Source organism: Lynx rufus, unplaced genomic scaffold (assembly GCF_022079265.1).
Source record: "Lynx rufus isolate CCGP_SWC_20201006 ecotype Redwood Valley unplaced genomic scaffold, mLynRuf1.p SCAF_2, whole genome shotgun sequence".
NCBI lineage: Eukaryota > Metazoa > Chordata > Mammalia > Carnivora > Felidae > Lynx > Lynx rufus.
This window is the reverse complement of record NW_025814834.1, coordinates 8,441,337-8,457,751: the sequence shown is the minus strand read 5'-3', so window position 1 is coordinate 8,457,751 and position 16,415 is coordinate 8,441,337. Positions and strand designations below refer to the sequence as shown.

The following is a 16,415-nucleotide window of genomic DNA, read 5'->3' as shown; positions in this document are numbered from 1 at the left end:
TTTGCATACTGCGGCTTTAGGGTTTAACCCCTGGTTTTTTCAAGTTGTCTACTTGTATGGAAATATATTTAGGAAATCTTTGACCCCTTTCCATAATAGCTATTACTTATTGATTGCCTCTTGTGGGCCAGAATTGTGCTAGGCACTTTGAGTATATCTGTTTGTTTAATTCTCATACTAACTTGTTTTTTGTATGTGTGCTTTTTTTTTTTAAGTTGAAGTATAGTTGAAATACAGTGTTGTATTAGTTTCAGGTATACAACATAGTGTTTCAACAGTTCTGTACATTACTCAGTGCTCGTCAGGATAAGTGTAGTCCCCATCTGTCACCATACAATGTTATTACAGTATTATTGTTTCCCCTATGCTGTACAATCCTCACAATAACTCTTCAGGGTCATTATCATCATCCCCGTTTTATAGGTTAAGAAATGAGATCAGAGAAGTTAGGCGTCTTGCCCAAGATTATCCAGCAGAAAGTGGTAGAGTAGCCACTTGAGCCCAGGTCTTTAGGGTTTTCAAATCTCTCAGTGCATGGATGAAATGTGTTCTAAAATGATGACAGTGCCCAATTAGGACAAGAGTAGTTAACTTGGGTTTGGGGGCATCGTCATTTCCTTCCATCCAAACTTAGCCTTCTGGGAAGGGGAAAAGGAAGATGGGCCAAAGGAGTGCTGACACTGGATAAGATTCGCTATTCCGGCTGTGTCTAGGGTGGCTTGGCCATCAAGTGCTGTCCCTGGTGCAGAGTCCCAGAAGAGAACCCTGGAACCTTCCAAGGCTGCCTGCTCTAGGGCCCAGTGGGGTGGTTTGCGCTTTATCAAGCTGGCAGACCGAGCACCTTGAATCTTGCCTAATTCTGGATTCTAGCTTCCTCAGCATTAGGCAAGTAGCCTAACCTTTACCGAAAATGAAGAGCTGGCCTGCAGATACAGATTACCTCCAGACAACCTCACGGGGCAAACACAGAGGAAAAGCTGTAGGTTTGCTTCACCCAGTGTGTGAGCTGGAAGAAATACTGAGTTTGTGTCTTTTACACAGAGAGAGCAACTACAAGAAATTGCATGGGGCTCAGTCAAGGAAATAGATTGTGTGAGGAAAACCAGTGACGATTCAGTTGAACTACCAGAGACCAGAAATTGAAAATCAGTGGTCACAAAGCACTTTGTAATTAAATGTGTCAGGAAATAGAAGCAAAGTGTTTTTTTTTTTTAATATTTATTTATTTTTGAAGGAGAGAGAGACAGAGAGTGAGCAGGAGAGGGGCAGAGAGAGAGGGAGACACAGAATCCGAAGCAGGCTCCAGGCTCTGAGCTGCCAGCACAGAGCCCGACGTGGGGCTCGAACTCACAGCCGTGAGATCATGACCTGGGTCGAAGTCAGATACCCAACTGATGGAGCCACCCAAGTGCCCCAGAAGGAAAGTGTTAAACACGAATAATATCAAGTTCATTGTGACTGCAGAACATTCTGAAAGCAGGCACAATACTGCCTTGAGAAGAGTATATTTTTTATTTTGTGGGGGTTTTTTTTGTTTTGTTTTTACTGTTGTTTTGTTTTGTTTTGCTTTAATGTAAATCGTCTTCCTAGAAATGTCGCAGCAGCTCCACCAGCAGCTGATAGAAGCCGAGCGTCGGTCAATGACGTACCTGAAGCGGTACAATAAGATCCAGGCAGACTACCACAATCTCATCGGGGTCACGGCAGAGCTGGTGGATTCCCTGGAGGCCACGGTCAGTGGCAAGATGGTAAGGAAGATCCGCACCTGCTTGCGTGTCTGTTTGGAGCTAAAGCAGTGTTGAGGGCCTGGGCTGTGTTGATGGGATTCCTGGCCTCTCCTGTGTTGATGTGACACCTGCCCCCGTGCCTCACAGAGCCAGACGTACAAAGGAGACCACGCCAACGTTCCATGCCCATGATTGTGCTGCCCACAGTATTTTGTCCGTCTTTCCTGACATCTTTATTTCTCTACCTTACTCTTCACGTTGGCAAACGGTAAATTGTCTGGCCACAGAAAAAAATAATACGGAGTGGCATAAAAACGAGGGGGAAATATACTGCTGCTATAAAAGAAAGTTACAGATTTTCACATATTGATTTTATATCTAGCCACCTTTCTGAACTCTATTAATCTGATAGATTCTGTTGATTGATACCTCTGTATTCTAGACTGGCAGTCATATCATCTTCAGATGCTGATTGTTTTGTTTTATATTGTGTTTTCATTATGTGTAATGACTTTTTTTCTTTTGCATAGTGGCATTGTTGACTACGGGACGTTATCGAATAATGGGCCTCCTTGTCTTATTCCTGACTTTAATAGGAATGACTCTAGTGTTTCACTTACTAAACAATTAGAAGTATAATAAAATCCCTTTGTGGAATGTACATTTTCTTTAAAAGTGGAATAATTAGCACATGCAATTTTAAGAAATAATGCAGAGAGGCTTGGCACGCTTTGCCCAGTTTCCCCCAAGAGTAGCATTTTGCATAACTAGGTTGCAGTACCACAACCGGAACATTGACATTGATCCAGTCTGTTGATCTTATTCTGATTTCTCCAGTTTTGTGCTCTTGTGTGTATGTTAGGTTCTGTATAATTTTATTGCCGGTGTAAGGTCGTGTATTAAAAGGACACCTGGCTGGCTCAGTTGGTAGAGCATGCGACTCTTGATCTCAGGGTCATGAGTTCAAGCCCCAGGTTCAGTGTAGACATTACTTAAAAAATAAAATAAAATTTTTTAGTGACTTAGAAATATGACTATAAAATAATATGTATTATAGAAAATTTTAAAAATAGAGAACTGTGCAAAAATACGATTAAAATTACCTGCAATCGTGTCACTTAGTAACAACACTTGTTAACATTCCACATTTGTCGCGGTGCTTGGCTGCACTAGACGGACTCTGGTTCAGGCAAAGTTTTCTATTTTCCTTAATACCGCATCGTGCATTCTTGAAGACATGAGGTGTTCGACAAGCCTCACCGTTAGCGGCTCAAGTCCATCGTGTAGCAGTGCTGCGCTTCGTATTAATGTCCAGGTTGGACATCGAGGTTGTTTCCAGCTTTTCACTTTCATGAATTATAAATATAGTGGGAGGAGATGAGCCTCTGTTACGTTTTAAATTTTTAAATTTTATTTATTTTTAAGATTTCATTTTAAGTAATCTCTACACCCAACACGGGGCTGAAACTCATAACTCCAGGATCAAGAGTCGTATGCTCCACTGACTGAGCCAGCCAGGTGCCCCTGTTATATTTTTTTAAAGTTGATTTTCAAGGTTGAAATCTGTGCTAAGGTGCTCCAAGAAGGTTTTGCTGGTCTGGTTCCACTGGGAGTCCTTATCTTTATATCCTTGCCAGTCCTGTCTTTGTGTATTAAAAGGACACCTGTATTTGTTGCAACATTTGTATTTGTATTTGTATTTGTAAATTTGATCATTGAGAAGTAGTGTCTCAGGATTGAAATGTACCTCACATTGTTTCCACATGACAGTGAACGTTTTTTATATGCTTCTCTCATTCATTGAATGCAGATTTATTGCAAGCTTACTATGTGCCAGGCCTTCCCCGTTTTAGGCCTGTGGGATACATCAGACAACAAAACAAAGATCCCTGACCTCAGGGAGCATACGTTCCAGTAGGGGCGAGAATAATAAATAGTAAATATAAGCAGTAGATAATAAATGACATCGTCGTGTGTTAGAAAATGACCAGCGTTGTGAGGAAAAAAAGGAACAGGGTGGAGGGGATCAGAGTACGTGTGTCTATGGACAGGGGACAATTTTAACTAGGCAGGCAGGGGGAGCTTCACTGGAAGAGGTAAGGGAATTCGTTTTGCAGCCCTCTGGGATTCTCCCAGAATTCTAGGCCAAAGGAAGAGGATGCAAAGGACCAAAAGCAGAAGCGTGCCTCTCGTGTGCCTCTCCCAGTGAAGGACAGGGAGCGGCACCCAGCAGGTCAGGGCCCCAAGGGCCATCGTTAGGATGTGGCTCTACTATGAGTAAACTGGGGAGCGGAATAGGGGGGTGGCGTGGTCTGGCATGCTGTGGAAGGATTACCTGCCTTTGTTTTACAACAGTCCTCGGAGGTCTGGAGGAACCAGGGAGACCGGCAGGAGGGGCTCGCGGTCACGAGGGGAGACCTGGTGGTGGTGGTGGTGGTGATGGCAGCCAGAGCCAGAGAGGTGCCCCTCTGGGTGTGTTATGAGATAGAGCCGATAGTGTTTCGTGCTGGATTGGACCTGGGCGGGGGTTTGGGGGTCAAGCATGACTCCAGGTTTTTGGCCTAAGCTGTGGGAGGGCAGTGGTGCCTCCGGCCGCGATGGGGAAGGCCTGGGGTGGAGCAGGTTTGGGGGAAATCAGGACTACAGCTGTGGGCATCCCTGTTAAGACACAGGCCATTCAGAATTCATCTTTTGTAAATGTTTTCCTTAGTTTGCTTTTTGGTTTTTAAATTAGTGTTTCTTAAGTTAGTAAAACTGACATGTTTATATTGTCAAATCATTTTATCAGTTTTTCCCTTCGTTCATCCTGCCTTTTAAAGTGTTAATAAAGGAGCTTTTCCCACTAAAGGAGCTGGAATATTCACATTAATTTTTTTTCTGTTGGTCATTTTGTTTTGTTTTGTTTTAATTTTACTTTTAAATCTTTAATCCACAAGGAATTTATTTTGATAGATGATTTAAGAAAGAAATTTATCCCCCCCACCAGAAAAAAAGACAACCATTTCAGCCAGAACTATTTACTTCTTTCCTCACTAATTTGAATGGCTACCTTTATCATGTAGTGGGATTTTAATTTTTTCCATTGATCTGGCTATCCTTAAGCTACTAATGCATCGTGTTTTTTACTATAGTAGCTTTTTAATACGTTTTAGTATCCTGCGCTGAAAACCTCTGTGTTCGTGTGAAATCACAGCCCACACACTGCTGAAAGTTGCCTGGTACGACCATTAGCTGGGGTGGTGGCCACATGCTGAATGAGGATGCAGAGAGGATGGGCCAGTAAAGATCATGGGGAGGTTTGTAGATCATGCTTAGGAGCCCTTGATTTGTCCTGTAGTTAGTGAGGGGCTTTTGAAATATATACCTTGAAAAAATGGACTTTTTAAATTAACTGGTTTTTTTTTTTCAGTTTTAATAATAGCATGTGTTGACGTTAATACAGAAAAGTATCAGAAAGAACACAAACATGGCTTCTATAACCTCTGTTGACAAAGACATGCCCGTGATTAGGAGGTTCAAACAATACAGAAATAAATAAAAAGAAAAGTATTCGCCTTCCTTTGCCTTCTCTCCTATTAAAACATAGCTACCAGAATCCTGGTGTGCCTCTTACAGCCAGAGTCGATGTGACATCAGGGGTGGCGTGCTGACCAGAGATGGGCACGTGAGCTCCTGCTGGAGTGCGTGAGCGCCCGCAGACCACCAGGCAGGGAGAGATGGGGCGGGGCGGCAGGGGCGGGGACTAGACTTGTAACTGGCTTGTTTTTGTTTGTTTGTTTGTTTTTAATGTTTATTTATTTTTGAGAGAAAGAGAGAGAGACAGAATGTGAGCAGGGGAGGGGCAGAGAGGGAGGGAGACACAGAATCGGAAGCAGGAAGCAGGCTCCAGGCTCCCAGCTGTCAGCACAGAGCCTGACGCGGGTCTCGAACCCGTGAACCGCAAGATCATGACCTGAGCGGAAGTCAGATGCATAACCAACTGAACCACCCAGGCCCCCCTATAACTGGCTTGTTTTTAATGTAAAAAAAAATACACGTTTGTGGTAACAAATTGGAACAAGTCAGAGTAGTCTATAGTAAGGAGCAAAAGCCCCCTCCCACACGGTTTCTTAGTGTCACTTCTTTATTGGTATTCAAGATTAACATTTGCTTGCGTCTTATTTTAGAACATTTCTAGGCATAGGCGTGTGTGTGTGCATGTCTGCATGCGGCCTACGTATACTTGGGATCATATGACCCATTATTCTTCTGAAACTCGCTATTTTACTTTCGGTATATCTTGGAGATCTTTCCATATGGCCACATAGCCCTCATTCCTTTCTAGGCTTGTACATTATGCCATTGTAAGAGCGAATTATAATCCGTCAGATCTCTGATGGTGAACGTTTAGATTTTGTTTGCTATAACAAAAAAATGTGCCAATGAACATTCTTCTATATACTGTATACCTTTGAAAACAGGTAAGGTAAGATCCTAAGGGTGGAATAGTTAGGTCAAAGGTTATGGGCATTAACATTTTGATAAATGTTGCCAAATGATTTCTCCTGAGATTTCAGCGACGTCTACCCAAATCCCTGGGGGTTTATCTGTATCTGTGTTTATTTCTCCACACACTTGCCAACACTAGACACGATTATACTTTGAACTCTTTCCCAGTTTGGGAAGTAAAACTTGGTGTTCTGAATGTTTCAATTTACATTTCTTTAATTATGCATGAGGCTGAATATATTTTCATATATTTGTTGGCCATTTATACTTAGTCTACTGTCTATTTGTGTCCTTTCCTCATTCACCTGTTTTAAGCAAGAAACTGACATAGTCAAATTTGCTTGTTAAAGAATTGGTTCTGGTAGCAGTTCCAGAAGTCAAAGGAGAAAACAGTTTCAACAGTAAAGGGTTTATGCAAAGTCTCGGAAGCCACCGAGTACTTTAGAAGACTAGAACTGAAAAGTGCCCAATGATTTTGACATAATAGAAGGTCAGTGGTGATGGCCTTTGCCACGTAAGTTTCCACAGAATGATGCGTCTAGAAGCCTAATTGCAGCGTTTTGGGAGGTCCAGGGGAAGTGAGACAGGAAATGTGGGCTGTTCTCTCGAGCACCTTGGCTGTGAAGGAAGAATACTGGGAGGGTGGTTGATAGGTGGAGACCTAGGGTGGAGGAAGGGGAAGGTACTTTTTAAATATGAAATATATTTGGATGTGTTTTTAGGTTGTAGATAATGAAAAGTCGTAAAAGGAAAGGTTAAAAATACAGGATGAAAAAGGAACCTTTACTTTTCCATACTGTGGACATTCAGAGGAAATGGACGCGGGCTGATGGGGGAAGTGCCCCCTGGAGATGGGGTGCTGCTTTGTCTGAGTCGCTTCACACAGAGCTGAGTGTCAAGGGATGAGCACAGACATCTGCCATGGATGGACAGGGCCTTTGATGTGTCTGAAGCAGACCAGAAGTTTCCAGTGGGTAGACGGAGTCCCCCAAGGAGAGGAGAGGATGCGGTCCACATTCCCGGTGCTTTCTAACCCATGAATGGGTGGAGGGGGCCTCGCGTGGGGACAGCTGAGTAAGGGTGGGGTAGCGGCCAGTCACGTGACCGTGTGGGGGGTCACCACTCGGCATCAGGAGGCTGAGGAAAGGGAGGTTTCCCTCCCACTGTCAGGCACAGAAAAAAGCCTGGAAGAGAGCAAAGCGGTTAATAGTTACCTCCAGGGATTGGTTTGTAGGGAAGGATGGGACTGGGGAGAGGTTGGGACACTTGCGCATTTGGAAGGTGCATTCTTTTTATAAAAACAAAAGATGTAAAATGAAAAAGAACAGATCCTGAGATTACTACCTGAGAGGCTGTAAGCCAGTCCTGAGTCACAGTAGCTAATGAGCCGGTGAGAGAAGCAGCCAGAAAGGCCAGAATAGAGTGGCATTGACGGGACGGCAGCAGACTCCCGCCCACAGGCACTCGATACAAGTGCCTCCGTCATTCATTCAGTAAGCACGTACCCAGCCACCTGGCATGTGCCAGGCATACGTGTCATCTCGTTCACCCTGTCACCATGACCCACAGAGGCAGACATAGTTCATTTCACTCAACAGGTCACAAGGCAAGGGGCGGAGCTGCTGGTTCTCCCAAGTCCGGGACTTGAGCCCAGATCTTTAGATTTGAAGGCTAGCATTCTTTCTACCACACTGTTGGCCCCCTGATTGACTTGATTGCTTGAATTCATACACGCCCGCACAAACGGTTTGAAGTCCGTTCCTTTTGCGTGACAGTGGGAGTACATCTACTGGAATTAGGTAATTTAAAATATGACAGGCCGTGATCATACCTGTAGCACGTTAGCAGTTTTTTTCTGTCAGGCTCAGGGCTTTAGTGCCCAAGAACGCCTGGGTTAACGCAAAATTCCATCTCTGTACCTTCCAGAAAGCCCAGCAAGGGACAGCTCTGATGATTGCTGGGGCCCCTGCTGTCCCTGGGGGAGGGGGGAGTTCGTGCCTCTCACCAGCCGCCCTCCTGTCCTCTTTGCAGATCACGCCGGAGTACCTGCAGAGCGTATGCGTCCGCCTCTTCAGTAACCAGATGCGACAGAGCCTGGCCCACAGCGTGGACTTCACGCGGCCTGGGACGGTAAGGCTCTGTGCCCCGGGTCTGCGCCCCGAATTTAAAACCAGCCTAGGCGCGCCTGGGTGGCTCAGTCGTTGGGCATCCAACTTCAGCTCAGATCATGATCTAATAGACTTTAGCCTAACAAAAACAACAACCAAAAATGAAAGGGCGAGGGAAAATAACATTCAGGAATCTGCATTTCAGCTGGCTTCAGGGATCCGTAAACTCCCAGAAGGAAAAGGACGCTGTGTTTGAAGAGGGAGCAGCTGGGAGCTGGCCTCCTAGGCGTGGTGGGAGAGAGGCACGGTCTGCTCTTCCATTTGGAGCCCTTTGGTGCCAAGGGCTGGTAACAGTTATCAAATCAATAGGAAAGGAAGGAAACGTCTTTCTTTTTTTAAGAAATTACTGCCATATTGGAAGCTATACAGTCGAAGCAGGCACTCTCTTCTTTTTCTCATTTAACTTTTTCCTTGGAATAACTACAAACTTAGAGAAAATCGCAAAAATAGCACAAAGGACGCTTGTATACCCTTTACCCAGATTCGGTGACTGTTGGCATTTTACCCATTTGTCTACTTTCTCTACACACACACGGACACACACAGGCACACTCACGCACACACACACTCACACACACACACACACACACACACACACACACAGAGTCTGCTTTCTGAGCCATTTGAGAATAAATTACATATACCATGGCCTTTTACTCCTAAATACTTCAGTGTAGAGTTAATTTCTTACTAGAAGTATTCTCATGTACAAGGATCCACTTCAGTAAGTTTAATATTTTATGATACTCTTACCTAATCTGTGCATTTTCCAATTTTGTCAGTTGTTCCCCTGTTTAAAAAAACAGGACATTTCTCTTTTTGTGTTTCATATTTTCTCATGATTCGATTCAGGGTTTGCATCCCAAGGCAAAATATTACATAGGTGATATCGTGTCCTTCTTAAGATATAGCTCATCTGGAGGCAGATGGTGTTGAGTTGGGGTTCTTAACCATGAGTATACCCATGTCTCCTCAGGATGTTTTCAAAATTCTCGAACCCGTGTTCCTGGGGCTCACCCCAGCCTGTTGCCTGGGCCCCAGGCTGAATGGTAGAGCCAGATCTGTACAATTGGGAAGAAAGCACCAGGGGATCCGAGCCGCCCCCACCCCCACCCCCCCCTGCCGCCATGGGTCAGAGCCACAGCTTTTAATTAAGGGGAAGAAGGGTCTGCACATTAATATTAGGGTCTTCATGAACAGAGACATTTTTTAGTATTAAGAAAAAATTTCTAAGCTACCTCATTCTCAAGTCGGTTTGAAGCAGCCTATTGAGAAAACACAAATATGAGAAATTGGAAAGAAAGAAATTGTGGTCAGAACTCACGGAAACAGAAAGTAAAGTAGTGGTTGCCAGGGGCTGGGAGGTGGGGGAGGTGGGAGATGTTGGTCAAAGGGTGTAACTTTTGGTTATGAGATGAATAAGTTCTGGGGATGTAATGGATAGCATGGTGGCTATAGTTAACAGTGTTATATACTGGAAAGTTACTAAGAAAGTAGATCTTAAACGTTCTCACCACACACAAAAAAGTATGTGAAATGATGGATGTGTTAACTAGCCTTGTTGTGGAAATCATTTCACAATATATACATGTATCAATTCATCACTTTGTATACCTTAAAAGTACACAGTATTATATGTCAACTACATCTCAGTAATGCTGGGGTCGGGGTGGCGGGGAGGGGGGCAGAAATGGTGGTTAAGAGAAAATGAGGGTAGGACAACACAAGCCGTGGCTACGGCTAGTACAAAACAGAAGCTGCTGTATGGCCGCAGAAGCAGGCACACACCCAGCTCTGAGCTTCCTAGCGGCCCGTGCAACAGGGGCACGTGAGCAGTTACATGATATACTTAGGAGGAAAGAGAGATGATTATGTAATGTTTATTGCACATACTTGTGTATTTCACTGCATCTAAGACAACATACGGCCTGCACACGCAACCTAGGAAGCCCAGCAGCGAAGTGAGTCCCCGCGAGTCACGTTCCCCAAACAGACCATTCCTGTGCCACTGATGCGCTCTCTGTGCCCTTTAGACTGTCAGCTTTGTTGTGGATCTTCACAGAAAGGACACAGTAACATGGTGGAGAGCAAGTGTCCTTGACCCCATCGCCCAGCTGCTCACGGAAGTCTCGTAGAGCCGTTGGTTGTGGTGGCTGCACCACACATGGGCACGTGGTTATAGAAGCTGCACAGTCTGTGCTTTAGGATGCGGCCCCGGGGATTGTAGCCTGCAGAGAACTTCGAGAACCAGCCATTTGTGCGTGGGGAATCCGCCATTTTTAAATGTCAGTAAAGCACGCAGAGACATCGGAGTTTCAGAAAATTAACTGCCCCGGGCACCTGGGTGGCTCCGCTGGTTAAAGGTCCAACTTTGGGGCGCCTGGGTGGTGCAGTCGGTTAAGCGTCCGACTTCAGCCAGGTCACGATCTCGCGGTCCGTGAGTTCGAGCCCCGCGTCAGGCTCTGGGCTGATGGCTCGGAGCCTGGAGCCTGTTTCCGATTCTGTGTCTCCCTCTCTCTCTGCCCCTCCCCCGTTCATGCTCTGTCTCTCTCTGTCCCAAAAATAAATAAAAAACATTGAAAAAAAAATTTAAAAAAAAAAAAAAAGGTCCAACTTTGGCTCAGGTCATGATCTCATGGTTCATGAGTTCGAGCCCCGCCTAGAGCTGTCTGCTCTCGGCACAGAGCCCACTTCGGATCCTCTGTCCCCCCTCTCTCTCTACCCCTCCACTCACACACACATACAAACAGTCTCTCTCTCTCTCTCTCTCTCTCTCTCTCTCTCTCTCTCTCTCTCTCAAAAATAAATAACCATTTAAAAAATTTTAACTTCCCTTAGGGCCCTCCAGGATGAGGAGCTTCAAGCCACATCCCTGAGGACTGGCTGAGTTGACCCTGTGTGTACCCTGTATGCTTAGCTGTAAGTCAGCTAAGAGCAGAGTTTACCAAAAATGATGGCTTTTTGGCAGTAATTAGCATAGCAGGATCTGTGTCTAATAGAGCCATTCCTTTCCTCCCTGCCTTACACTTATTAGTTCAGAAATACTTTGTGTTTTTCAGGTCTGTGTTATAAAATCCCATCCTATCTACACATACAGGTATCCTTATATTTCCATTTTCTGTTGTCAGAGTGATGCATCCGGCTTATTTAAAATGGATATCATGTTAATAAGGAGCAGTTTAAAAAAGGGAGGGAGGCACACCATATCTGATATTTTGTCCCATGAGACATTAATTTTTTGTCAACAGACTACTGCTACCGTCCTTCCTGCTTATAGTTGTATTAAGGTAGAGATTCCAGGCCTTAGAAACCAGAGGAGAGATCATGAGCTCTGCTTGTCTTACTTCCTAACCATTTTTTTCCTCTGAGTCACTGACTTAGGAACAGACAATAAAAGCTACAAACAGTCTTTTATTATTCCCATAGATTTCTCTAGACGATAAAGAGTGGATATGAGTCATTGCAAAAGTAGAACATTGTTGTAAAAGTATAACAGTGGTGGACTAAGATGTCTGCAGTCCATACATAGTATCAGATTTATAAGGGATGGAGAGGAAATGAGGGTGCAGTTTAGAGGGGGTGCCTCGTGGTCGAACAGTAGGATTGAGAAGAGAAGCGTCGCTTTCTTACGTGCCAGGACCATAAGTTCTATGCTAGGTCCGAACAGAATGCCATCAGTTTCAAGATAAAGAGGTAGGCATGAATCAGCTTCCTTTTTAGCGTGATCCTTGATCAGCTCCTCCTCAGTGTCGGTCGACCTTGAGTGTTTGAATTCACTGTCCTCTGTAAAGGAGCTGGGCCGGGCCCATCACAACACTGCTGGTATCCATAAAGTTTAGTACATTTGATACTGGTTTTTAAATCTGCCTGTTAAGAATCTGGCCTTCTGCGACCTCTCTCGCTGTTGAAAGTTCAGGACCCAGTAAATAACACTCTTCTGACCCCTGAGTTCTGAACCACTTGAAAAGTAGGACAAAAGAACAAAGGAAAGAGGAGCTGACAATATTGCCGTCAACTCTGATGAAGCTTATATGGGAGAATGTGGATTTTATTTGTAGACAGATGGGCGTCCTGCGTTTAAATCCTGGAATTCGAGAAATGTGACTACCCAGTCACGTCCAGCTCTGGCCAAGCCCCTCTCCTCCACCAGCACCACAGGCGGCGGGGACCTGCAGGACTGACCTCTGCTCCCTGGGGGGTTGGGGGGGTGGGGGGCGCTTATTCCCTCTGGGGAAGCAGGAAGCAGGGCGGTGCATGCCCAGTCCACTCCCAAACCCACCAATCCAGGAAGTCAGCCCTGCAGCAGGGGGATTATGCTGGTGCAGGACCCTGCAGAGGCGATGCCGAGAGTGGGGCCTAGTTCATGCCCAGAGAACTGTGTCTGAACCTCCACTCACATTAGCGGAGCTGGCGGTCAAATCCAGATGTTCCCAGGACTAATAATGACGGGATTGATTTTTTGGAAAGAGAACTCTCCCAGGTGACCTCTTCTAGCTGGATTGCCTGTCGCCACCCCAACCCCAGGTGCGTCATTCTTCAGTCCTCACCAACTCCGGCTCCAAACTATGGGGCTGAGTATCCGCCGGGGTACAAGATAAATCTGATTCTATATTCTCAGCCATCTGATAATCGCAAGAAGAGAAGCTTCTCCCTCAGGGCACAAGTGGTAGGGATTTTTTGTTTTCTTTTTTTCTTTTTTAGTGTATTTATTTTTTGAGAGAGAGAAAGAGAGCAGGGTAGGGGCAGAGAGAGAGAGAGAGAGAGAGAGGGAGAGAGAGGGAGGGCGAACCTCAAGCAGGCTCTGCACTGTTAGCACAGAGCCAACGCGGGGCTCGAACTCAAACCACGAGATCATGACCTGAGCTGAAATCAAGAGCTGGATGCTTAACCGACTTAGCCACCCAGGTGCCCCTGTTTTCTAAGACTGCACAACCGATACACAAATGTGTTCACTGGAAAATATATAACCATCTAATAGCAAAGTAAACATAAACCCCACGTCTCCCTCACACTCACCCCATCTCCTCTCCCTCCATAGGTAACCCTGTTGACTGCTTCCTCTTCTTCCTTCCAGACCTTTAAAAGTTCTGTAGAATTAAGGTGTTTATTTTACAGTTCACTCTGCAACTGTCTCTTTGAACTTGGTACATTTTAAAGAATTTTCTGCGTCCTTCTGGGTTTACTCATCTTTTCTTTATCTTTTAGAGTTTTAACACGATACATTTGACCGTTCCTCTGGTAAACCTCAAAGTGGCTTTTCCATTTTTCGCTGCTTCCAGTAGTGAGGCAGCACACACCTTTGTATGGCACAGAACAGCCTGTGAAAGCGCCGTGGTTTGTCTCTCTCCTTACTCCTCTGTGTGTGCTGGGCAGGCACGAATGCAGAGACACCCCAGGAAAGGAGCACCGGGGCTGATGCGGGAGAGGCAGCGTCCAGCCCAGGGCAAGAGTGGGGCTGGGGATGAGCTGACCGTGATACAGAGTCCGGGGCACAGCCCCGTGAGCGAATCCCAAGCCCCTCCTAGTGGTACCTGTGCGTTTTGGGGTTCATTGACTGGGGAGGTTTCCCTTTAAATGCATCCTTATTTGGAAAAACGGCCCACTTGGGAATTAACCCTTTTCTCAAAACTCCCAAGGAAACCGCCTTGGGAGAATAAGTTAAAATACCACCAGGTGTGATTGCATTCTATATATTCAAGACCCCGGACATGTGGATCTTAGAAAGCATTTACGTCAAAATCAGCCATCTTTCTTAGCACTAAAACCCTGCAAGGCGCCGGGACGTGGCGGTGACCCTTTCTCGGGGTGGCCTCGTGCAGTTGCTCAGGAAACGTTGCCGTGGCATGCTTCTGCCGAGGAGGGTGCTTCCTACAGCTTCCTGTCGTGTGGACCATGGCTCTGGCTTGAAGTTCGGCACCTTCAGCCCTTACGTTCTCCATTCCATAGCTTTCTGAAGTCTTGGCGAGATGCCTGCCCTTTGTCGGCGTCGCCACTGCATCTCGAGGCAGGCTTTCTGGGTCTAGTGCTCACTGTCTTGAGGAGGAGTTGCCGTCCTCGCTCACCTCTCCCTGCCACACCTCGTGCCCAGTGCCCATCGTGTACCTGAACTGACCCTGGTGATGTGAGGATGGACCACCTCTGATCTCAGCCACTTGCTGGGACCGTGATTGGCAGAGAATGTACCGTTAGCTCAGATTTTTCTTCTGACTTCCAGACCCAGACTCACGAGCCTTTTCTCTGTGAATGTGTGACCAGCACATCATTTCCGTGTCCAAAAGCAGGCTCGTCCTTTCCTCCAAACAGGTGGTCTCCCCTCCTGTGCTTCCTGTCTCGGTGAATGACACTCCAGAGAACGCCTGGGAATCATCGAAACCTCTTCCCTCTCTTTTGCCCCATGTTCAGGCTGTCCTTGGGATCTGAGTGGCTTCCTCCCTCCTGCCCCACCTCTTTGTGGATTTGGGTTTGTTGAGCTCTTCCTCTTTCTGTCCTGGCTAAAGCAACGCTTCCTAACCGGTCTCAGCCTCTGAGCTCTCGCCTGGCTGATACTCCACGCAAGTACAGGGGTGACCTTTCTGGTTGTGTTTTATTTATTTACGCCCTCAAGTTTCGGGAAGGATTTAGGTACATCCAGTCATCGATCATGTTACTGTCTTGCTTAATACCTGTCATTGACCCAGGTCCCAAGTGCTCAGCGTGGGGTGCACAGCCTTCTGTGACCTAAGGCCCATCCCTCTCCGTGCTCAGCTCTGCTCACAGAAAGCCCAAGAGAAAGCCCAGCCCCGTCCCCGGCACCTCCCCACGGGGGCATGTTGCCGTGCACCTTGCCTAGCCACCCCCCCCCACCTCAGATGCCCACAGGCTACAGGGTGCTGAGGCAGGGCCAAGGATGAGGCCCTCAGTGGCCCGGAGAGGCTCCTGCCCGAGAAGTTTTGGAGGACGTGACTGGCACTTTCAGGAACTGGGGCACTCCCACTCCACATACATACCTAGCGCCATTCCCAAATAGGCACTGTGTTCCAGCTCAGCCTCCCCTCCTGCGTTTCCCCCTGCAGTCCCGTGTTGTGCAAGCACCCCTTCCTGTTCCACAGCTGGTTGTGGCGGCCTCCCGCCTCCTGTGGCCTCTTCTGTCCCGTGGCTAAGGCGTTTCCTCATGCCTCCCACTGTGGTTGTTTGACCTCTTCCAGGTCACCTCTCCCTGAGGCCGCTCGCCAGAGGGGCCTGCCTTCACCGTTCAGCTGTCCAGCTGTCCGGCTGTTGTCCCAGGGCCCGGGAGGGAGGCTGGGGGCAAGTGGGCCTGGCCTTAGGTTTCCAGCCCCAAACGGTGCCTTCCACGAAGTCAGGGCTCGGCGGCTGCTGTGGGCTTCAAGCCACGGCCCCTTCTCTCCCACCCTCCGGGGCTGCACGCGCCTGCCTGTGGAACAGCCTTTTCCAGAGCAAGTGCCTAGAAGCACTAATCCCACAGCCTTTCCCCGTCCCCAGAGCCAACCGCTGATGTATTAAGTTTGAGACGTGCTGTGTTCTGAGACGCTGAAGACCCTTGAAGAGTCCGGCCGGCACGTCTGCAGACGCTTTTGACCAAGGGACGCTTCGTCACGTTACACCTCATACTGCGTTCTCGAAACACTGTCTGACGTCACATGTCCTGGCAGAGCTCCTCATCCTGCTGTTGTACGTCCTCGCCCACACCGCGTGACCCCTGGGTTCGCGAGCAGTCACAGCTGAGAGGCCCGGGCGCAGGTGCCTCGCCTGCAGCAGAGCAGCGATGGAGGCATGACGCTGCCGTGTTATCTCTGCGTGGGCAGAAATTCCTTTCTCGCATATTCAGGGGGTCCCGAGAGCCTTGCCCTGAGCCTGGCACAATGTAGGTGCTCAGTGAAGAATTGATGGCTCAGGATATTCGTTCTGCGGGCTTACACCTGCACTTTGAAGGGTTCATACTGTGCTTCCTCAGATGGGAGACCACCCCCTGTCCATTCACCTGTCTGCCGTGGAGCACATGGCTTCCCTCTGGTGCCCCCCGCCCACAGAGGCC

General features: G+C 47.2%; 1 protein-coding gene across 1 annotated transcript in view; it reads left to right on the top strand.

Annotated features, from left to right (window-relative positions):
• Positions 1 to 16,415, top strand: part of ARMC9 (armadillo repeat containing 9) — a 151,626-nt gene that overhangs the window by 30,389 nt on the left and 104,822 nt on the right. Inside the window, exons 8-9 of the mRNA XM_047084655.1 lie at positions 1,591 to 1,748; positions 8,247 to 8,345. Of these exons, the coding sequence (XP_046940611.1) occupies positions 1,591 to 1,748; positions 8,247 to 8,345 (257 nt within the window). The remainder of the gene's footprint in view (positions 1 to 1,590; positions 1,749 to 8,246; positions 8,346 to 16,415) is intronic.